Genomic DNA, 23,455 nt, shown 5'->3' with positions numbered 1-23,455 from the left:
ATACATTTAGTTTAATAATTAATACTGAAGAAAAAAACATAAGTGGTGTTTCCGACATGATTTTTGTTTTGAATAAGAACTTATTAAACATTTTTGAATAAACATTTATGCAGACTTTAAACTGACAAGGGATTATAAAACTCAAAGATGTTTAGAGAGCAATGTTGACATCATGGCACAATAAATTATTCATGACAGTTCATGCTAGGAGTTTTACTGTATTTCGTAAAAACAAAACAAAATAAGCACAATTTGACCTTTAATTTAACCTGACATATAAATCTGCTTACTTACAAACAAAACTAATATGTAATAAGTAAATAATGAGTAAAAATAAATATGTTAAGGTTTGTTTTATTTGATTATCTCCTAAATAAAGCAATTTTATTTTCCCTGACTTGAGCATCAAGTTCTCAAATAGCCGCCTCTCCTCTCAAACACAGAAACACAAACTAAGCACAAACATTAGGAGGTGTAAAAACAGCTGATGTCTGTGTCTCATGGCATCATGGGACCAACAAATCCATAACTCCACCAGTACGATACAGTCCCAATTCAGGTCAGGAGTGTAGGGTCGAGAAGATCTATTGAGTTCAGCTGAGTGAAGTGTTTGATGCCCAAAGGTACAGAATCATGTTAAACTAACACGCACGAATCGGTCTTCCATTTTCCATGTCTCCGGGGCCCTGTTAGAGCGATACAATCAGTTCTCAGTCGTCCGTAAAGCCTGATGACTAAAGACCAACCTCAAGCAATATGTGCCAGAAATAGCACTTCCTGCGCAGGGATTAAGTTTACCTGAGGTGAAATGAGATAAGGACTTGATGAAGCTGTGAGATTTAATACAAGCACACAGACCACCAAAAGCCACAGCAAACGTAGCATTGGACTCGACTGGCTGCTGCTTAAAGACTTAATTACAATTCAATCTGCTGTGATCTCCTGTTAAAGATAGACACTGGAGGCAAAACTCTTTTTCATGCATCTGTCAATTCTGGGTTTTTAGTGTTTTATTTTTTAATGGAAAGAAAATAAATCTTACATATACACTTTAACTATTTGTTTCATTGCAAATTATCAATTTATGTCAGTAGATTTCAATCACAATACATACAGTTAAAGTCAAAATTATTAGCTCTCCTGAATTGTTAGCCCCCCTGCATAATTTTCCCCCATTTTCTTTTTAATGGAAAGTTTTTTTTCTCAACACATTTCTAAACATAATAGTTTTAATAACTCATTTCTAATAGCTGATTTATTTTATCTTTGCCATGATGACCGAAAATAATATTTTCCGAAATATCTTTTAAGGTACTTGTTTTCAGCTTAAAGTGACATTTAAAGGCTTAACTAGGTTTATTAGGCAGGACAGGGTAATTAGGCAAGTCATTGTTTAACAGCGGTCTGTTCTGACAATCGAAAAATATTGCTTAAGGGGTCTCATAGTACTATTAATAGTAATATTAAGAGTACTATTAATAGTCTAATAGTACTATTAGACCCCGCCACTAATAATATTGACCTTAAAATGTTTTTTTTATTTTAAGTAACATGTACATACACATTTCCATGTGTCAATTCCAACACAAACCAACAGACAAACAAATGAACAAACAAACCAAAAACAAAACAAAAGGCTTCTCAGTATTTTACATCAAAATACAATATCACCTCTATTACTAATCTTCTAGTAAAACATTTCCAAATCCACCACCTTTTAAAAACAGCGTAAAAGGTCCCCAAACTCTATCAAAAATTATATATCTATTTCTTATCATATAAGTTATTTTTTCCATTTTCATGTTTGTCACCATCTCTTTCAGCCAACAACCTATAGTTGGTGCACATATACTTTTCCAATTTAAAGAAATAAGCCGTTTCGCTTGTAGAATACATATATTCAAAAACATTTGCTCCATCTTTTTTAACTAGATCTCCTTGGGATATAAATGAAATAGAAAATATTCTTGAGGTTTCTATATCTCTCCTTTAATTTTTTTATGTTTTGTTTTTCTTATTAAAATTTTTTATTCTAGCCGAAATAAGATAAATAAGACTTTCTCCAGAAAAAAAAATATTATCAGACATACTGTGAAAATTTCCTTGCTCTGTTAAACATCATTTGGGAAATATTGTAAAAAGAAAAATTCACAGGAGGGCAGAATTTGTTTTAATCAACTGTATACAGCCCGTTTTCCTAAAATTATTATTTTTCCCCTGATAAACTCCATTTCTGCAGCTCTTACATACACCAAACTTTAGTTTTACTCGTATTTATATTCTTACATCTGAATGTTTACAGAGAGGAAAATGTTCCTGCGCAATATTTGATTGCATTGTTTAGTATTTTTTTAATTAAAACAGGTTTTAAAAAAATAGATAGATAAAATCCTATGTGTAAACCCTTTGACATTACTAATTAATGCAATTTAGCACATATTTAAGTAAATAATGCCTTTAGGTGAATATTTGATAATATGTACAATTTTAATGCAATCAATCAGCTGATGGTGATGACTATTTGCTAAATTTGACCCGAGCCACCTGGATTGTCTTGCCTTAAAGGAGTTAATTTATTTACGTATATACACTACACTCAAAAATCAGCACATCTGTTTTTAAACAATTACTGTAATTATCACAATATTACATATTTGGTGCTTTATTAAGTCTATAAAATCTACAACTATAGCCTGTATTTAATTTAGAAGACACACTGTCTGGAAGAGCAGATTTATTTTTGTTACTGTCATTTTGCTTGGTACAGAAAAGCTGGAAAAAAAACAAGTATAATAAATGCGTATTGGAAAAAAGTGGTTAGTTTACTTTTATTTAAAAAAAAGTGAATAAAATTTGCATAATTATAAAAAATAAGTAACTAATCACTTTTTTCAGTGTATTGCTACTTGTTCAAACTACTTTAAAATGAGTTGAAATAACACAATTCTTAAGTTTTGGGGGGTACAACTTCATCGTTTTGTTCAATCTACTTATTTATTTATTTATTTATTTATTTATTTATTTATTTATTTATTCTTTCATTTATGTGACTTATTACATCTAGTATATTTTATCTTGCATCTTATATTTTAGTATTATGTCTATTGTTTGTTTTCTCTCTTTTTATATTGCTGCTGGTCTCTGTGAGTTACCAAACAAATTTCGTTATATAACTACAATGACAATAAAAGTTCTTTACTTTACTTTACTTTACTTTAATGCCATATCAGCAGCACTAAATATACAATATATAACATGCAATCAAGTCGGTTTCTTAATAAACATTCACTGTACAAAAACATACAAGTAATAACAACACTGAACAGAGCCATATACAATCTTTTAGCTTCACTTAAATTAGTAAAAAATAATTTAATCGATTTGTGTTGGGAAACATGAAGAAATTGTGCATTTTTTACAGCGTAAACATCTTTTGAAAAGTCAGTTTACCCCTTTCCATCATGATTCTTGGAATTCAACTGCTACTACACCTTTAAGGGCTGTATTTGTAAATGAAGTCATTTACATATACGAATCTTAAAGGGATAGTGCACCGAAAAATAAAAAAATGTGCTGATCTCACCATTCTCTTCCTCCTCTGAGCCTTGAGCTCTTCCGAATTGCTCTGGTTTGTTGAGCACCCGGGAGGCGTAGATGTGCTTTAAACCCAGGAACAGGAGGAGGACGGAGGGGACGATTTGACCCACTACCTCCTCCAGGACGGCAGGGCGGCTGGGCAGCTCCATCAGAATACTGAGGCCAATGACGCACATCTTACGGTCATGCAGTCTGTGAGCAACATGCAAACCAATCATTGTAAGAAAACACAATGAACGCAGTTTAACTGAATGGAAGTAAAAGAGCACTGAAAAGATTCTTATGACGTTTTTTTTGTCTGTATTTTATTTATATTTTTATATATGTATTTATATTTATTTTTGTTTAGTCTTTTTATAACTTTCTTTTTTATATTCGAGCACAAATGATGATTTATATTGTGAAAATGAACTGAAATAAAATATATTGACGTGAAAAAATAGTTTTTTTCTTTTGCAATGAATGTTTATGTAAATGAGGTCATTTGCATATACAAGACTTAAAAGAACAGTGCTGATCTAGACATTTTTTTAATAATTTATGATAACTGCTTGAGATTTTCTACAAATTGTTAGATTTTTTTTTCATTTTAGTAATTGTGATTAAGTACAAGTAATTTTCTTATTATTTTCCTATTTGTTTTTTAAGTCTGTATATGTCAATTAAATTAAATTATGATCAATTATATTCAAATTTAGTTTATTTGGCAACCACCTGAATTAAGTTTTATAGCATTAACTTCAGTTAACATTTTTTTCAAGCAATACACTATCATAATCACTAAGCAAGTAATAAAATGGTCAATTTCCAAATTCACTTATAAACGGTGTCTGCACAAATACAATTAAACGCATATAACCTAAACCAGAAGATACTAATAAAGTGGAATGATACAATCCGAAGCAAACGGAAAGTTCCATCAGGAGCAGCCTCACCCCAAGAAGAACTCTGTGTCGTTCATCCACTGGTTGATGAACTGCGCTGTGATTGGCTCTGGACTGTGAGGGAAGCGGATGTTCTCCAGTGTGTGGATCAGCAGTGTTGGGTTGTAGTACAGAGCTGCAATGACCACCTGCAGACACATGGTGCGCAGCTCACTGGACTTCACACCACGAGTTAAACGCTCCAGCACGGCCTCCACGAACAGAGGGATACACTAAAAACACACACATACAGACAGACAGATACACAGACAGACACATATTATTGATTTTACATTCAAGTGCACGCTTGATGTTACTTATTACACCACAATTTCAGGATCAATCTATCAGCTGTCATTAACAAAATGGCTTAAAATAGGGTTAACGATTACTAAACATAAATCTGTTCAACAAAACGTTGGCTTTGGAAATATAATAAAATATTTGCAATAAAATATGATGTAATAATAAAAAATGAAGCAGTAAAGTAAAATGAAGAATAACAAAAGCTGAACAAAATATAACTGAAACGGAAGTAATCTGAAGCTTAACAAAATGTTAAAAAATGACTTATTATATGATCATTGTTTTTAAATTCCTTAACATTAAATAACATATATCAATATATAAATATACATAACTGAAGGTTAACAGTGATGGCTGAAGATTTCTCAGAGAATGAAATGGTAAATGGCACTCATAAATCAGAATTGAGGAAAAATGATCAACAGCCTTTTTTTAATTAATGACTAATTTATTTAATAATGATTAAATATCTATAAAAAACTGAAGAAAAATATACAGGTTTTTAAAAAGAACAAAAATGTATTAAATATACTGAAAATAAATTATATTTAAAATACATTTAAATTTATTTATTTTACATAACTTATTTATTTTTATATTTATTGAATTTTATAAATTTATTTATTATTTATTTTATTATTTCAGTAAACATTAACACTGAATATATAATACAAATGTTTAATCAAAAGCATTTTACATCAGTTATATACATGTCTTAGATATTCATTTCACTTTTTACATTAAAAATAAATTACAACTAAAATTTTCTTTAAAAAGGAGACGATTCAAATATTAAAGCCATTTCATTTTCAGATCCATACAATCTATAATATTTAACATGAATCTAAATAACACTAGTATATCATACACACACAGACACGTGCGCACACACTAATCTAACAACAAATAATAATCTAACACACTAAAAATAATAATCTAACACACTAATCTAATAAACTATAATATTTAACATTTATCTAAATACCACTAAAATAACACGCACCTAATCTAATATAATATGAAAAACACACACAACCAATGATTAATAAAATAACAGCAAAATATCATACACACACATACACGTGCACACACGCTTATCTAACAAATACTAATCTAACACACCCTAATAATAATATAACACACTATCACAGACTAAAAATAATCATCTAACACACTAATACAACTATAATATTTCATATTTATCTAAATTACACACGGCGAGGCAGTGGCGCAGTAGGTAGTGCTGTCGCATCCCAGCAAGAAGGTCGCTGGTTCGATCCTAGGCTCAGTTGGCGTTTCTGTGTGGAGTTTGCATGTTCTCCCTGTGTTTGCATGGGTTTCCTCCGGGTGCTCCGGTTTCCCCCACAGTCCAAAGACATGCTGTACAGGTGAATTGGTTAGGCTAAATTGTCCGCAGTGTATGAGTGTGTGTGTATGAGTGTGTGTGTGGATGTTGCCCGGAGATGGGTTCCGGCTGGAAGGGCATCTGCTGCGTAAAAACGTGCTGGATAAGTTGGCGGTTCATTCCGCTGTGGCGACCCCGGATTAATAAAGAGACTAAGCCGACAAGAAAATGAATGAATGAATAAATAACACACACACACACACACAAACATGCAGGTGCACATTCACACTCTACACACAATCTAACACACACAGCTAACCTGGTCAATGCCACGTCCACGACACTGTAATATAATGACCTCCAGAAGTTTGGCAGCATGGCATTCTGGGTCTTCTCCAGCATCACTAGTTAAAACCTGAACATGATGAGAGCTCAAGCTGTCAAATGCATTCAGAAAAACAACATAATCACGTCATCTTCCATGTAAAGTGTATTTTAATAAAGGAAATGACCTTTTTGCACATGGTGTAGATGACCTCCAGGTACTTTGGATCTGACAGCAACATATTGGTGTCCACAGTAACATAATTGTGCAACAGAGGCATCATATCTGCATGAACAGGGGCAATTCATCAAATCATAAGCCGACAACTCGATATCAGCACAACGGTTTTCAAATGACTGGAGTAAATACGCACATCCATCAAGTTAATGACTCTTTCAGGATGGTTCATTCGTGACGTGAGTTTAAGGTGGAGCGCTGAGATCAAGTCTGGGCTTGACTTTCAGCGCTTTTTCATGTCTGAGCTACACTACACTGCAAAAGTTTGGGATTAATATTAATAACATTAAAAATAAATGCTTTTGAATTATAATGGGTGGCACGGTGGCTCAGTGGTTAGCACTGTCCCCTCACAGCAAGAAGATCGCTGGTTCGAGCCCAGGCTGGCCCAGTTGGCGTTTCTGCATAAAGTTTGCATGTTCACCATCACAGTCGAAAACATGCGCTATAGGTGAACTAAATGAACTAAATTGTCCATAGTGTGTGTGTGTGTGTGTGTGTGTGTGAATGTGAGAGTGTATGGGTGTTTCCCAATACTAGGTTGCAGCTGGAAGGGCATCCGCAGTGTAAAACATATGCTGGATAAGTTGGCGGTTCATTCCGCTGTGGCGACCCTTGATAAATAAAGGAACCAAGTCGAAGGAAAATGAATCAATGAGTGTGTGTGTGACCTGTGAAGTAGTCGAAGCAGTCGTGCTGGAAGACGTCATACAGGACCCCCAACAGCTGCCACATCTGAGGGGAGATGCAATAACAGGTGAGTCCAAACGCCAGCGACAAGATCTCCTCATAAAACTCTGAAAAAGACAGAAAGAGCGTGACTGAGCGATCCTCAAATATTTATGAGGTTAGTCAGAAAACACATTTAATAAGTACAGAACATAAATAAAATATCGAAATATTAAAGTACAGCTCCACCAAGTGGCTGTCAATGTGAATGCATTTAAAGGGACATGAATAGTCAATAATTAATCACCCTGGTGTTGCTGCAATGCATTTATTTCTCCTTTTTTTTTAATAATGATGATGATGATGATGACAAAAAGTTGAGAAGTTGACCCTGATTATTAGCTTAGTTTTTCCTATATATGTTTATGTGATGCTGAAAATGGCCATACAGCAGCTGTTGACTTGCACTTTATTAATAACCTTAATCAAGGAAGGTAATTTAATTCAGCCACGAACCTGCTTACAGATCTTTATACTGGCTCCCAGTTACATTCAGAATAGATTTTAAAATATTACTACTTGTCTATAAATCACTAAATGGCCTAAGACCTCAATACATTCCAGATATGCTCACTGAATACAAACCTAATAGATCACTCAGATCTTTAGGATCATATAAACTAGAAGTTCCAAGAGTTCAGTCAAAGCAGGGTGAACCAGCTTTCAGCAACTACGCTCCTCACTGCTGGAATCAGCTTCCAGAAATGATCAGATGTGCTCCAACATTAGGCACATTCAAATCAAGACTGAAAACACATGTGTGTAGCTGTGCCTTTACTGAATGAGCACTGTGCTGCATCCCACAGATCACACTATTATGTTTTTCTTTTCTTTTTCATTATTTTATAACCTGTTTTAACACATTTTTATCTGTTTTTTATTCTTATTTTAATAATTCTTATTATTTGCTTTTATTTTTTTACACTTGTCTCTTTTATTCCTGTTTATGCAAAGCACTTTCAGGGTTCAACGCTAAGGATTTTTTCTACTGGTCCGATCGGGCAAGTGGTTTAGATTTTTACTTGCCCTGCCAAAATTTTTACTGGCCCCAACAAAAAAAAGGGAAGTTAATAGCTATTTTTTAGCCACATATTTTAAATAATGTGTCAAAAATAAAGTCTGTAAATCTAGAATTTCAATACTTAAAAAACAATTGTTATAATAAGTGTTATGCAAACAAAAAGAGCAGTACGGAGAATTTGGAGGTACTTTATTGCAGTTTGAAATTATTTAACAAAAAGTGGCTGACTTGTCAAACTGACGGCAAACTATGCATAACATCACTTCATTTTTATTTTGTCGTGTGGTTGCCACATAAATGTCTACTTCCAAGACGTTAGAGATAGACATTTTCGTTTAGCCTTATAATTTGATGTTGCCGCCATGTTGCTGTTTCTACGCTGTACTGGTTGTTACCAGGTTACAAAAAAAAAAATAGCATGGTTCAATCAATCATACAAGACGAATCGCAATATGTTGTTTACGATATTACAGAGAAGGTAGCATTTAAAGATTTAAAAGCGCAAACTTAAAATGCACAAATAGTCACAGACAAATTAAATGTTAGTGACTGACAAGGCAGCACTGTCCCAATCGGGCCAGTAATGATCCGGTCTACTGTCCCAAGCGTCTCTCACACTGGCCCTGGGCCACCGGGCAGTCCTTATTGTTGAGCCCTGACTTTGAATTGCCACTGTGTATGAAATGTGCTATATAAAGAAACTTGCCTTGCCTTGACTTGATGTTATAAAAAGTCATCTTAGATGGCCTGAGGGTGAGAAAAATCTACCAAATTTTTTATTTAAAAGAAACAAAACACTCATTTAATAGCAAAACGTTCCCCCTTGTTCTGGACGTACATTAATAAGGTTTTGGTGAAAATAATAAACCAAGATTTTATGCATCACACATTACAAAAATGAACATTGAATGATTGTTTTGTCTAAATCATGGTTCATAAAACTCTATTATTGACACAGTTAAGCCTAGCATCTGTGTATTTTCCTTACCAAGTTTAACATCTTCAGACTAAAACTCTGGTTGTCTCAGTGACTTACTGGCGAGACGAGACTCACTGCTTGTTGTATTGAATTTTGTATAGAATAAAATAAACTTACTTCTATATTTTCACTATTTAACTTGGTTTCTCCAAGAAGTTAATAGTCTTATTATCGTGTTCACTTACAAAGATAGTCAAGGTCATGATTTTTGTTAATACATAAAATCCTGATTTGTTTTACAAAATTGTAAACTTGAGAACACTTATAAACACATACAAGTATGTTTAATGTCATAACTTTTTTTAAGCCTGACGCTGGTCACTGCTCAGTGCCATTATATGGATGAGTGAAAGCAGGATTTATTTATTAATTTACTTATTTCTCCTTTCATGCTTTAAATGACATGCATTAAGCCAGGGGTGCCCAAACTCAGTCCGGGAGGGCCGGTATCCTGCATATTTTAGTTGCAACCCCAATCAAACACACCTGAACCAGCTAATAAAGCTCTTTAGGTCCACAAAAACTTCCAGGCAGGTGTGTTAAATGAAGTTGAAGCTAAACTATGCAGGCCACCGGCCCTCCAGGACCAAGTTTGGATACTCCTAGATTAAGCATTAGAACAAACCAATTACCAGGGTGACTAGAGAAAGACTCAAGTTTAATTTGAGGTCCCTTAAACTACACACAATTCTTTAAATGTTTTTGATGCTTAGTCACTCAAGCATTTCATAATATTACATTTAAAAATGTGCTAAATAATAATCTTGGAAAAAAAATAGTGTCTCACACACACACCTGCCATACCTATGATGGGTTTCTGGAGGACGAGACCAATCACCTGCAGGCAAATTCCCTCCAGCTGCTGACTGATCTGAGAGAGAAGGAAAATATATGTTAACCTCAATTCTGTTTATTCCGGTGTGCTTAAATATTGTTTAACTTGTTCAAATGATTTAAAGTGACAGTTCACCAAAACCACAATCACAGTGCAAACAAAGCTTTCACACCAGTGTTAAATTGATGTTGAATTCATGTATGATATCTGTGTGTGTATGTATATTTTAATTTAGTTTTTATAATACATTATATTACTAAAATTTCTTTTATTGTATGAAAAAAGAGCACAATATTTTAAATAAGATTGTTTGGTGACACTTTAGTTGAAGTAACAATTCACACCATTTACTATAGCTTATAACCTGCATATTACTAAGATATTAACTGTTTATTAGCACTTATAAAGTGTGATCTTATTTTACAACTCCAATTCCAATATCAAACTACCTTACTAGCCATTAATAAGCAGCTAATTAGTAGTGTATTGAGCTAAAAGGCTTAGTTAATGATTTGTTCATAGCGTAAATTGTACATTTATAAAATAAATTATGCATAGAATATTTAAAAACAACATTTATTTAAATGCATTTACATTTTTATACATTATATATTCTGCTGCTTTTGATTACTTTAATGCATCCTTGCTCTATTTTGAATAACAAATACTGACCTCAAATTTGTGTGAAACAGTGGTATGTTTGTGGTATTTTCCTGCTGAACATGTTTCCAAACCTCTTTCCGGTCCCCCATGACAGTGAGGATGGTGTCTATGGTGCTGAGGATACCGAGGGCCATCACAGTCTTATCTTCACTTTCCTCGTATTCTTCACTCTGGAGGATCTTGCTGAAGATCTCCGCCTGTTGCACAACAGCCTCGTTTAGCACGAAACGCTACGCTATAAGTAACGTCACACTTTGAAGATTAATGCAGTACCAGGTTCTGTGTCATATCCACAGCGATGACGGTCACTTCTTCGCTGTATTCGCAGATCATCTTCTGAATGACGCCGGTGAGGTCATCGTTTTCGGTTTCTTTAATGATGTGCAGCAGCTCCTGCATCACAGGCCTGATGAAGGGTCGGATGTACACCTTAGCTGTATAGGTTAAACATAAAAAAATGAAGAAATCTGTAATTAATGCAGGTTTTAAATATTTTGTTAAAAGAGTTCATTCACTTTACTCTCAAACAAATAACAGATAGTAAACCAATTCAATTAGTTGACCCAATTTGTTTCATATTAATGTTCGGTTTAGTACGCAAATAAAAAGAGGCATACTTCCAAAAAAAGCCTAAATAACTCTATGTATCTCTATCTTTTAAGGATTAAGGATTGTAAAAAAATATTTGTTGTACTCTCACCTTTATCACAAAAGTCAATCTATCTAGATATCCTCAAAAAAACACACTAGCAATGGCATAAACTGTAGAAAATATGACAAAAAGTCATAACAAATGAAACTTATAAATATAGGGGGATAGAAAAATAGATATAGCCTGTGTGTGAGTGTGAGAGTGATCAGACCTTGCTCCTGGTTTCTGACCAGCGTCTGCAGGGCGATGGCGGCCTCCACTTTGACAGGCATCTCCTTATCCTCCACCAGGTTGTGTTTGACCAGCTCCACAGCGTTCCTCAGGACCAGCTCATTGTGAAACTTCAGAGGACTGAAGGAGTGCAGCACCCAGCATGACTGCACGGACAATTAGAGGAGAAAAAAAACAAAACTGAACAATCTTTTCTACATGTTCTAATCTAGTTGACTCATCCTAAAACTATTTGGGGAAAAAAGCGTTTATTGATCTATATCAGAGGTCACCAACCCTGTTCCTGGAGAGCTACCTTCCTGCATATTTCAGTTGCATCCCTGACCAAACACACCTGTTTGTAATTATCAAGTGCTGCTTTAGGTACTATTAATTGGTTCAGGTGTGTTTGATCAGGGTTGCAACTGAGTTTTGCAGGGAGGTAGCTCTCCAGGAACAGGGTTGGTGACCCCTGATCTATATGAATAAAACATGATTAAATAAATAATAATAAAAAACATTAAGCATCAAGTAATAACAATATGAAAATTAAAAATGTAACTAAGTGTAAACAAAAAAGTTAATTAAAACTAGAAAATTAGTCATTGAATTAGGAAAAAGTAACTATTTGAATACAAAATTTTGACAAGAGAACAGTGCTATCAGTGCTATTTTTTTCCTTCACTTTTGTCAATTGGTCAAGTTTGTTCCTTGCCACTGTCGCTACTGGCTTGCTTGGTTTGGGACTTGTGGAGCTGCTCATCGATGAATTTGCTCTTCAGTGTTTGGACTTTCAGCAGTGAAAATTAAACCATGCTGAACTGAACTAAACTGAACTTCAACTCTGAAAACAGGACTGACACAGCTTCAGCTTACTAGAACTTTTATGTCAAGCTGCTTTGACGCAATCTACATTGCAAAAGCTCTATAGAAACAAACATGAGTTGAATGAACACTAACCCGAGCCCTTAAGTAGGCTAGATTCGAGTTAAGCAGCGGAAACACATAGTTTTGTAACATGAGCTCCATCTGGTCCCTGTACACCCGCTTCTGCAAACACACACAGAAACACACCAGTAAAAAGCTTGTAATTAAATAAGCATCGCACAGCAGATCCGGCTAATGAAATCGAACCTTCAGTAAGGGTTGAGCGAGAGTGCCGATTACATGCAGAGCCCCGTCCGTCCTGCGGGGGTCCGCACTGGGGTCCACAAGGATCTGATGGCAAAACTCCATCATCTGCGGCAAAACCTGAAAACGAGGCAAAGCTGACTGTATCATCCAACATGAACGGATACAAATCGGTTTGTAAGGGGTCTGCCTCCATTATTAATCTTGCTATCGCTTATGGGGTTGGGAATTGGTAGTTACACCAGCTTGACTTCTAAATATTTTTAGTTGCACTGGCAGAAAGCAAATAAATTGCAGTCTGGAGCTCTGAGTTTGTTTTAAAAATCATCTATAAACATGTAAGCAATATATAAAAACTTGGTGTAAAAAAATAAAATAATTAAAAACGCAATTAAATAGATGAGGATGTTTCACTCTGGATCTGCTCCATCACTGTTAAAAAGCTCCTTGACTGAAGCTAGTATCTCTAGCAAGCAACTATGAACACTTCTAGAAGGTGTTTCTTGGTTTCTGGTGTGTACATGCAGATGTAAACAGCAGCTCTGGTGGACTGACCTCTTTCCTCTTCCTGGCCGCTGTGCATAATAGAGTCTGAGCGGCGGTGGCAGGAGACACGTGATCATCATAGACATCTACAGCAGCACATCAACACAGAAAAACAGATCAGAAACAACCGAAAACAACAAGATACCTTCCTAAATGCACTAACAGAGGAAATTAAAAACAAGCAGGCCTGGGGGATGCAGCTACAAATCAATAAATAAATAAATACATAAATAATAACAATACTAATAGAATTTTTTTCAGAGTTTTAACTCAAGATATATAAGAAGAATCTTAATGCACGGTGTAGTCGGTAGACTGAATGTGCTACCTGCAAATAGTAGAATTCAATTTAAAATATTGATCGGGACATCCCTAACTGTGCGTTCACACCGAAAACGGTGAGAGCCTCCAAGCTCTGGTCGCCCTGGCGACAACGCTGTCTGCCCTCAGCTCTGGCAGTAAGAGCGTCAAAATTCGCTACATTGATCTCGTATTTAAAGGGGCCGTTGCAGCATATCAGTTACATTCCTGCATAAAACATGCTTTCTAGAGAGAAAATGTAGTGCACTTCTTATCAAATTCATTTAACAATGGAAGATCAAGTTGCATGTGGTGTGGGTATGCTCCACTTTATTATCCAATGTGTCCATATGTCTAAAATATGAAGCAACAATACTGTTTTGTACTGTCTTATGAGATTCCTGCTTTTTTTAAAGATAACTATATATATATATATATATATAACATTAATGAACATCAGTAACTCACCAGTAACTTATTTAATGCATATTCCTGTCAGAAAACACTGTAAATAATTGAAAATCTGGCGACCGCAATAATCAAACCTCTGGGAACAACTGTGGTCGGAACCAAAGTTCACAGGTCTGTGTTCTCTGAGCTCCTCTCAAGGGGTGGACTTCTTCATTCTGATTGCTTTCTGCCGAACCACGTCATAGCTCATTACCATAAAGATACCAGATTTCAACTCTCCTCAACGCCCACACCGGTTTAGATGAGCCCCTCCTCGCTGCCGGCTCTCGTTGAAAATGAATGACTTCCGGCTACTTTGACGCTCTCGCCGCTTTCGGTGTGAATGTACGGTTACGCTTATACTGTTATTTTCATAAACCTACAAAAACTAAATGACACATTTTATATTTTAATAAGACATTTATTAATGTCCTACACCTCCCTCCCTATTGTTAGTCAATAATTAATTTGCTTATTTAATATTTATGTAGAGCTAAATTCATTTTTAGATTCATCAGATATATTTTTTCTACACTCTTACAGTCACATAAATCAAAACAAATCAAAAACCACATGAAATTAGTGCATTAACACAGCCTTAATCCTTTGATGCACTACATGGGTCTAAAGTGACCCGTCTAAGTTGAATTTTTTCTATTTATATTTTACAACATCAAAGGGTTAAAGAAAGTCAACAAAATCAAAACAACAACAGCAGCGTTAATAAGCAATGGCACTGACTGAATTTCATGCGGATGTACTCATACGGATCCTCCTGCCACAGACGTTCATCTTCATCTTTATAGCACATCAGGGGAAACACCAGCTCGTGAGTTATAGTCTGCAGACACAACATTGGAAAAATCTGACATTGCAATATTTTGTTCCGCTGTGATATAATACAATATGAATATTGTTGAATATAATTTTAGCAGATAATTTTGAATAACTCTATTTGGAAAGATTTCATTCATTAAGATCGACTGGAATGATCAAGTTTTTTTCTTTGCAGCTCATTTGCATAAAATACAAACATTTATAAGCATATATAAATATGACAGAGAAAAAAATACAGCGCTCTATGGTTTTCTAGAGAGTCAAATCGTATTCAGATACAGATATTGAACAATCAAATGTACAATAACATGGTCACCATTGTATAAATAATTTTAAAAAATTTAATTTTCTAATATCTTTATCTTTTGACCTTTAATAAATACTCTAATCCTGCGATGTAACTATTGTAGATGCACTCATTGCAATAACGATATATCTTTCCACCCTACTTCACGTCATGTGCGTTTTTTTCCATTTGTCACCTGCATGTGTGGCTTCATCTGTCTCCATGTGAGTGAATGTGAAACACCTTGAGTCATGAAGCTCAGAGTCTGCTGGAGGACACGAGGACTCACGTACTGCCGCTGTCTGTGCTGCTCCATCACCTTCAACAGCACCTGAACACAAAAACAGCACTCGTTTATTTGTTTATTAATTGTACAAAGCATTAAAATCAATGCTAAATGTGCTGTTCATACCTGCTGGATCCCTAAAGCATACGTCTTCAAGAAGAAATCCGCAAACTCTACATATTCCTTTGTTACATTTCCTGGACTCCCATATCTGAGAATAGATTTTTAAAAAGCATTACAAATTAAATTTTAATATCAATTGGAATCTAATCTAACTTTATACTATGATAAAATAATCTGTAATATTACAATATAATAATATTATACTACTTAAACTCTTTATAATATAATATAATATAATATAATATAATATAATATATCCAAGTTACTGTGATAAAAAGTATGTAATTAATCTAATAAATATACCAGAATTAAATATAATATAATATAATATAATATAATATAATATAATATAATACAATATAATATAATATAATATAATATAATATAATATAATAATCAAGTTACTGTGGTTAAAATTTCATTAATCCAATAAACTCCAGAATTAAAATTTATATTCCACATTATATTTTATTATGTATTATATACACTGTACAAATAATAATTATTGCTACCAAAATATACCATTACTAATCTTTGATTTACCTTCACTAAATATAATTTGAATATAAAATTTAAGTAATTATTTTAAAAAAATTGCAATAATCCTGCAAACATTATTAAATATAATATGCTGTAATAAATAAAAACATACCAAGTTATTGTGCTAAAACACTGAATCATTATTAACAGACTTTAATATAATGCTATAATATAATGTAACATCTTTAGTCATTGTTTAAAACTACAGCAATGAATCATTCTATATATATAGTTTGTGATATTTAAAACATTACATTAGAGATAACATTATAAATCAAGTAATGTAAAATAAATGTTTATTGTAATAAATTTCATTAATTAATAAAGTGAAAGCATACAGTATTAGTTATAGTGATAAAAATATAATCTTACATTTAATATACAAAACACGGTATACTACGACATCTAACAAATTTCAATTTAATTAACAATGCTTAATAAAAATAAATAAATAAATAAAATAGAATAATAATGGTTATTGTAATACATTCTATCAATTAATAATTGACCATGTAACATTAGTTATAGTGATAAAAATAGAAATAATCTTACATTTAATATACAAAATACAGTATACTACAACATATAAAAATACTCTAAATCATTCAGATAATATTGAATTTATCTAATACTGCTAAATAAAACGACATAGCTGCAAGCTGCAATTAACGGGGCCAAGCAGTCCAGCGGCCACATGCTGCAGAGAAATAAAATAAAATAAAAAATAAACAAAAAATAAAACAAATTAAATAATAAAAATAAAATACAAAAATAAAAAAATTTAATAAAAAATTTAATACAATTATATATATATATATATATATATATATATATATATATATATATATATATATATATATAAAAATTATATACATATACATATATATATATATATATATATATATATATATATATATATATATATATATATATATATTATTTTTTTTTTATAAAATAATAAAAAATTACATTAAAATATTCCTTGTATTATATTAAGAAAAATTATAATCATTGGGTGCTGTTCTGTTGTAAGAACTGTCTGCCATTGTGAATTCACTACTGTTTGCTAACCTCTCGAAAATCCTTGTGAGTATATGCAGAGCCCACTTCTTGCACTTCCACCAGATCAGCTCAGGTCGATCGTCCTCATCAGCTTCCAGAGTTTCCTGAAAACCCCCCCGCAAACACTCACTAAACCAAATCTACCGAAAAAAGTAGAGCTCAACAATGAGAAATAACATTCCACAGACTTACAGCCGGGACGTCCCGATCCACAACTGTCCGTAGGATCTCCATCCAGTGCGTCATGACTGTGTTGTTAATCAGCTGTAGAGGGAACGAATACTGCAAAACACAAACACACAATTCTAAATTCAATTCATAAAAAAAAAAATTCTAGCTTTTTCAAAGGATTCACATTTAACAGTATTTTCTGTAAAGTCTCTTCAGATGAAAATCGTCACCTGATAATATTAAACATAGGGCATTCCAAAAGTACCTGTACAAGTGCATGGAAAATCTTGAGGATCTGCTTCTGGATGAGAACCGAGATGAATGTGGCATCAGACAGGAGTTGAGTGATGAGCTGCTGAAGCCGCGGCAGGAAGATCTGCATGGCTGCTAACAGCGGGTCCCGCTCCTCAGCCTTCTTAAACCTGACAAACACACAAAACACAAACATTCATTCATTTTCTTTTCGGCTTAGTCCCTTTATTAATGAGGGGTCGCCACGGCAGAATGAACCGCCAACTTATCCAGCATATGTTTTACGCAGCAGATGCCCTTCCAGCTGCAGCCCATCTCTGGGAAACACCCATAAAACACAAACAGAGGGATCAAACTTCAAACATAGCAGGTCTAATTCAGAATATATATCTAGCAGTTCTGAGTTTGTGCGAAAAATTGTTCATCTTCTCACTTGCAAGATCATAGCTTGATATTTTGAGATTTAATATCCTGCAATAATGAGAAGAATCTTTTAAAAGAGTCTTTTATTCCCCTGGCGTACGAATGATTTCAGACATGACTATATACATATATTGTTTTAAATGTATAGCTGCGTCCCAAATCGCATGCTTATGCACTGTTCTACGCCATTTTGTAGTATAAATAGTGTGTTTACACTAAAAACTATATAAATAGTTAAGTGCACTTTAATTACCCGGATGATGCACTCATTTAGCCGCTAAAATGAAGTGTGCAATGATGGACACTTCACACACTCAACGACCGCAGTTTTGCTCACGTAGCGGAAGGGGCGGAGCTATCGGGCGCATATGTTGGATACCTTTATTTATTTTGGATAGTAAAAGCAAAATTCTCCTACGAGAGGGATCATAGCGCCTCCCGATGGAGAATCCCGTTATACTCACGGCAGGGATTATTTGATAATTCGGTTGTTTTTTTCACTGAAATGGCAACCGTCAAACATCATTAGGGAGACGGTTTGAATTTCCGCTTAGTAAAAAAACATTAGTGTGCCATTTGGGACGATACTACATACATATACTATCCTGTTGAGTGTGTAAGTGCATAAGTACACAGTGCATGAGTGCATAGTGTGCCATTTGGGACGCAGCCTATGTGTTTTTAACCTTGGATGGATGCAAATGTATTTTAGGACACCTTCATAACAATCACGGGAACTTTTACAACAACAAATCCTCAAGAGAGTCAAAAGTGTCGTGTTTCACTCACTCATAGTTTTTGACGAGCTGGTAAAGTGCGAGCAGACTGCCGTACCAGCTGCCACTGTTCTGCGACTGCAGATACAGGTTAATCTTGTCCACTACACCCGTCCACCGGCCAGGAAAATCATGCTTTATTATGGCCCGCAAACATACTGTTAATTGAGCCCTGCCAAACAACAACAACAAAAAAGAGAGTTAATTTTTAGGTTCTAACGACTGTCAAAATGAAATGAAAACATTGTGACTTGCCTTATGGACTCAGGGCAACGAATAATGGCCTCCACCATGTTTTCTCGGATCTGTCCGCGGTCGTTTTCATGGATGTTGAAGGGAAACACCACCTCTCCCAGTGTAGGCTCCCGGTCCTGCCAGTACTGACTCACCATGTTCTTCAGGTAGATGGCAGCTGGAGGATGAATGCGACGTCATTGGTTATTTCATCCAATCAAAATTGACCAGTGGTAAAGGGGAAGATCTCGACCCTGAACGATTCAATTGGGAAGGGGATTGTGACTGGCTGTAGGAAAAGAGAGGTTCTTACCTGCCTGTCGCACGGGAAACTCCACCTGCTCCGACACTATGATCTGTAGAAGAGTTGGGGCGAAGTTGATGATCTTGTAGGACTGAAAAAAAAGAGACATTTGTTTTTACAAGAGAATAATAGTTTTTATTTTTATATGCAAAATCAATCTACAAAGCTCAGGGATTTCTCTTTATATACATGTTTTCTCAAATACCAATGCAACGTGGCACCAAAATTATTAAAATATTGTTGAACTATGATGGTTCATGTCACCGAAAGCCAATCATTCAATTCAGATAAGCCAAAATAGCACAAAGAAAGCACAGAATATAAATTTTTCTTTATCATAAGTATGACTAAGAACTTATTAGATGTCAGAAATGTAATGTAATGAACTAATAAAGTTAATTTCTGCCAAAATAAAAATGTAATTGCAGAAAACAGACATTGATGTCAAATGGATTGTGGATCTTAGAAGTTTGCAAGTGTATACCATTGGAGAAAATCACATATTCTTTCAGAGGAAAAGATGAACTATTAAAAAATTTGGAATCCATTTTTTAACTATTTTAAAACAGTACCACATGATTTGATTTGACAAAAAAACTAAAAGTTTATCTTCATTAGTTAATACTGTATCTCCTCCCTTTTTATTTATTTATTTTTATTTTATTTATTTATTTTTATATGCCGTGTGCGTGTGTGCTTTATTTCAGTTGTTTGCTGCTTAGTTTCGATGTTCTGTATTGTTAACCTTTAAAAAAAGCAAAAAATAAATAAATATATAATTCAAAAATTTTATTGCACCATTTATCTCACAATTCAAACTTTTTTTCCCTCATTTGTAATTTTTGTATGTATGTATTTACGTAATCGAATTAAAAAATGATCTCATCTCAACTTTCCCAGTGATGAACTTGAAAAATTGTCACTTCAAGAATGTCAGCACTGAGATCAAATCTGACAATGAAAACTACATTTTGAGGTAACATTTTTGTGATTTTTTTTTTTACACAACTTTGACTAACCCAAAAAATTTCAGGTTATAATCTGGCAAATGAGATTTAATATCAATATTCATCACAATTCTGTGAAAAAAAAAATTGTTTCAGCATTGATTTCATTCATTTTCCTTTGGCTTAGTTCCTTATTTATCAGCAGAATGAACTACCAACTATTCCGGCATATGTCAATGATATTTGGTTTTTGGCCCTTCATTTGAAAAACTTTGGGCTCCCCTGATGTAAACAACAAGCACATCCACTCTCTAACACACAAGCTCTTCTAAAACAGAACTGCCTTCAACATTGGCTCTGCAGAGTAGGAATTGCACAGAATTGCATCAGTGGAAGCTGCAGAAATAATGATTTACATGCAGGAGAATCAGGACACAATGAACAACCATGTCACATTATAACATCACATCCCCAAATTGACTAACAGGAAAACTATAAATTAAGACTGAGACACTTAAAATTAGGATAAAATCTAAATTAAGTCATTTTATTCATGTAAAGCGAAGATATTCATAATTTAGTCCACAAGGATCAATAGTCGGCATCTCATTCTGCTGTTGAACAATGATGCCTTTGATTCACTGCAACTAGTGGGCACCCTTAACAGTAAACAAAGCGTTAATAGGGACGAAAGCAGACTATTATTCAGCTTTATGAATTAAAAATCAGGCCACAAACACTGAAGGCATCTTTTAGCGCTTCTGTTCCCCAAAGAAACAACAAACTTCTCCAGACGGAAAACTGACCTGGTTGAGTTCATTCTCAGCCGCGAGCCTGAGATTGGGGTCTATGGTGCCCTTCAGAGCCTGTATGATTCGATTGGGATCCATGAGGGCCGAAGAGGTGGATGTATTTCAATAAACTTTGGACTATCGGACAGATGCGCGGACGATCTGATGCCTCAGATCTTACAGGGAGCCCTGCCCCAGTCTGCCGTCAAGCGACTGTCAGCGTCGCAAAAGAACAAAGCCAAAGCGGAGCGTTTGCAGCAGAGGCTGGCGTGACAAAAAATTAAAGGGACCTCATACACAATATAGTTCTTAAATATATCAATATAAAGAACTGTCCTTAGCTAATTTATTTATTTATTTTTTATTGCAATAATAACAGTACATTACAACAAATACAAAACTGAAAGAAGTATGGTACAATCAATTGAAATATTACTTTTAGAAAAAAGTAGAATGTAAGAAATTTACTTAAATCATTTATTTATTTCATACACTTCTATATTATAGGGTATATGCACAAAGACTTTTATTTTCAGCGGGTGCAGGATTATATTTCCCCAAAACTGTCACAGTTACTGTTAAAAAATGAACAAATGCGTGAATAGAAATCAAACTTCACCTCAGTAAAGCTGGTTAGTGGAAAAGCACATTTACTTATGTTTTGTTATTAAACTAAATAAAAATTAGATTAGTGAAAAAGCAGTGCTAAAAACAGAAATAACCCGTTATCTTTTTACATTACACTTATGTTAACAAGCCAACAAGTGACTTTTCATTTTCAATTGTGCTGGCTGATCCTCGTACATCACTTGTTTTCATGTCTTTTTACACTTGAACAACTAAATGAATGCTCAGGTCAATTTATCCGACTATATTATTAATGCTGTAAAAGGTATTCCATGAATTTGAAAATTGCCAATCCTTCGCCAGACTTTTTTAGTGGCTGAACAACGCTTCCATGCATATACCCCCATTCATAAACAAGAACACAGTCTACATCAGCTTTGCATGGCTAAAATAGTTTTAAAACATACCTGTCTAAAAGTAATATTTCAGCCATGGTGTCACCCTTCAGGTTATTGTTTTGAACTGCAAACGTAAGGCACTGACAGATAAAAAAATAAAAATAAAATAAATATATAATAATAAATAAATAAATGAATAAATACATTAAATAATAATAAATAATAAATAAAATAAATAATAAAAAATAAATAAATAAATAAACTAATAAATAAATAATAACAAAATAATAATGAATGAATGAATGAATGAATAAATAAATAAATTAATTAATTAATTAATAAATTAATTAATTAATAATAAATAAAATAAATAATAATAAACAAATAATGAATAAATGAATAAATAAATAAATATAAATAAATAAATACATGAATTAATTAATTAATAAATAATAAATAAAATAAATAAATAATAATAAATAAATAAACTAATAAATAAATATTCAACAAATAAATAAATAAATAAATAAATAAATAAATAAATAAATAAATAATAAATAAATTAAAAAAAAATAAATAAATAAATAAATGAACATTTTAATAATTTAAATTCTCTCCTTCTTAAGAGAAACTTAAGGCACTGACAGATAAACTTGATGGAAACAGAAAAATCATCAGTAATGCACCATTTCCCCAATGCAATCTAAGTCAGTAGTCTTCTCCCTCATAGTTCATGTCCACAAGGAGGAGCTGGAAAACTAGTCGTTTTTCAAATAGGCTTTACGAGCCTGCAAATATCATAACAACATGAATTAAATGATTGATTCTGAACTGAAATAATAAAGATAATTTTGAGTCAAAATATGTATTTAAAGCATAAACAAATAGTAAAATAGTACTGCAAGACCTCTTGTCTCTTCTATCAGTGTTTACATTTCGACCATGTGATTTATGTATACTAATGTTACAGTTCAACACATTGGACATATTTTTTCTTACCCCTTCAGTTGGGAAGCTGATCGTCCATTAGATTCCATGCTTATCTGCTGCTCGAGACCATTTAAAGAAGATCACAGACGTAAATTAAAATATATAAAACTAAAAATGTATCCAGTCTCCATCGACACACTACTAGTGTGTTGTTTTCATACTGACACTGACTCCCTTCCACTCCACTAGGGGGCGTCAGCGGCGTTGACGTTCAGCGTG

The 23,455-nt window shown here is 33.7% G+C and overlaps 1 protein-coding gene across 8 annotated transcripts in view; it reads right to left on the bottom strand.

The window, feature by feature from the left end:
- Positions 1 to 23,417, bottom strand: part of ipo8 (importin 8) — a 29,143-nt gene extending 5,726 nt beyond the window's left edge. The window contains exons 1-22 of one of the 8 annotated variants that reach the window (XR_015482037.2): positions 23,246 to 23,417; positions 19,553 to 19,634; positions 19,261 to 19,417; positions 19,019 to 19,177; positions 17,820 to 17,976; positions 17,576 to 17,665; positions 17,393 to 17,487; positions 15,785 to 15,869; positions 15,569 to 15,703; positions 14,991 to 15,090; positions 13,509 to 13,585; positions 12,957 to 13,073; positions 12,783 to 12,872; positions 11,824 to 11,989; positions 11,234 to 11,394; positions 11,032 to 11,157; positions 10,258 to 10,333; positions 7,405 to 7,468; positions 6,684 to 6,781; positions 6,491 to 6,586; positions 4,533 to 4,753; positions 3,584 to 3,789 (exon numbers count right to left, since the gene is read on the bottom strand). Coding sequence is in view for 4 of the 8 variants with exons in the window: in XM_087246758.2 (XP_087102884.1) it covers positions 3,584 to 3,789; positions 4,533 to 4,753; positions 6,491 to 6,586; positions 6,684 to 6,781; positions 7,405 to 7,530; positions 10,258 to 10,333; positions 11,032 to 11,157; positions 11,234 to 11,394; positions 11,824 to 11,989; positions 12,783 to 12,872; positions 12,957 to 13,073; positions 13,509 to 13,585; positions 14,991 to 15,090; positions 15,569 to 15,703; positions 15,785 to 15,869; positions 17,393 to 17,487; positions 17,576 to 17,665; positions 17,820 to 17,976; positions 19,019 to 19,177; positions 19,261 to 19,417; positions 19,553 to 19,634; positions 21,297 to 21,380 (2,704 nt within the window). In the remaining 4 variants the exon portion in view is untranslated. 8 annotated transcript variants of the gene reach the window in all.
- Positions 23,418 to 23,455: the final 38 nt, after the last annotated feature.

Source organism: Danio rerio, chromosome 4, assembly GCF_052040795.2.
Source record: "Danio rerio strain M-AB ecotype USA chromosome 4, GRCz13ab, whole genome shotgun sequence".
NCBI lineage: Eukaryota > Metazoa > Chordata > Actinopteri > Cypriniformes > Danionidae > Danio > Danio rerio.
Note: the sequence above shows the minus strand (reverse complement) of the source record. Positions and strands in the feature narration are given on the sequence as shown.